We start from the raw sequence: 1,530 nt of genomic DNA, 5'->3' as shown, positions 1-1,530 counted from the left end.
GTGTCGTGCGGCGAGTTGGGAACAGCATGAACACTTCGGTGCTGGCCCCCCTGGGAAATATTTCCAGCCACCTGAATTTTTCGGAGAGGAACTCGCAGATCTTGCAGTTTGAGGATGAGGATTGCCACGTGCCTTTGGCCATGGTCTTCACTTTGGCCTTGGCTTACGGGACTGTGATAATCCTGGGAGTCTCTGGGAATCTGGCCTTGATTGTCATTATTTTAAAACAAAAGGAGATGCGCAATGTTACCAACATCCTCATTGTCAACCTGTCCTTTTCTGATCTTCTGGTGACCATCATGTGTCTTCCCTTTACCTTCGTGTATACTTTAATGGACCACTGGATTTTTGGGGAGGCCATGTGCAAGCTGAACCCTTTCGTGCAGTGTGCCTCAATCACCGTCTCGGTCTTTTCTTTAGTCCTCATTGCTATCGAACGCCATCAGCTGATCATCAATCCCCGCGGCTGGAGGCCGAACAACAGACATGCCTACATGGGGATTGCTGCCATATGGATTTTAGCCACGGCTTCCTCTTTGCCTTTCCTGATCTACCACGTGTTAACTGATGAACCCTTCAGAAACATAACGTTCGATGAATACAAGGACAAATACGTGTGTTTGGACCTGTTTCCTTTGGACACTGCCAGGCTTTCTTACACCACGACGCTTTTGGTGATTCAGTACTTTGGACCACTTTGTTTTATATTTATTTGCTACTTAAAGGTAAGAGAATCCCCTTGCGATACATAGTTCTGTCTGTCTTACGTTTGTTTATCCTTGCAAAGATGATGGCTGTAAGTTAAATTATCCCACGTGTTTCTCTTTGTTGAATTTCCTGCAGATATACATACGATTAAAAAAAAGGAACAACATGATGGACAAGATGAGAGACAATAAGTACAGATCCTCTGAAACCAAAAGGATCAACATCATGCTCATCTCGATAGTGGTCGCATTTGCAGTTTGCTGGCTGCCTCTCACCATCTTCAATATCGTCTTTGATTGGAATCATGAAATTCTACCTGTCGCTACCTGCAGCCACAACCTTTTGTTCCTGATTTGCCACCTCACCGCCATGATCTCTACCTGCGTGAACCCCATCTTCTACGGGTTTCTCAATAAGAACTTCCAAAGGGACTTGCAGTTTTTATTCCATTTTTGTCATTTCCGCTCCCGTGAGGAGGATTATGAGACTATAGCCATGTCCACCATGCACACAGATGTTTCAAAAACCTCTTTAAAGCAGGCAAGCCCAGTCGCATTTAAAAAAATAAATAGTGATGATGATGCCAAAATATAAAGAGGTAATAAAAATTCTACACCAAACTGCTGGAAGTGGGATCGCAGGTGAAACATGTCCAAGGACAAGCACAATTACATAACAAGTACAAAATGGGTAATGTTTTTCTTCTTTTTCCAAGGAACTTTGATTGTTGTCACTTTGAAATTTTACACTGTGCATTTTTTCCCCTTTTATTGCTTTAATGTTCGCAGCAGTTATATCTGAATCTTATTATAAGGCATAGTC

The 1,530-nt window shown here is 42.9% G+C and overlaps 1 protein-coding gene across 1 annotated transcript; it reads left to right on the top strand.

Moving 5' to 3' along the window:
* Positions 1–26: 26 nt before the first annotated feature.
* NPY1R (neuropeptide Y receptor Y1) lies at positions 27–1,302 on the top strand. Its single transcript, XM_010156240.1, has 2 exons — positions 27–725; positions 844–1,302. The coding sequence occupies exons 1-2, from the start codon at positions 27–29 to the stop codon at positions 1,300–1,302; spliced, it is 1,158 nt and encodes a 385-aa protein (XP_010154542.1).
* Positions 1,303–1,530: the final 228 nt, after the last annotated feature.

The sequence above is a fragment of the Eurypyga helias genome, unplaced genomic scaffold, assembly GCF_000690775.1.
Source record: "Eurypyga helias isolate BGI_N326 unplaced genomic scaffold, ASM69077v1 scaffold21667, whole genome shotgun sequence".
In the NCBI taxonomy this organism is placed as follows: Eukaryota; Metazoa; Chordata; class Aves; order Eurypygiformes; family Eurypygidae; genus Eurypyga; species Eurypyga helias.
This window is presented reverse-complemented; position numbering and strand designations above follow the sequence as displayed.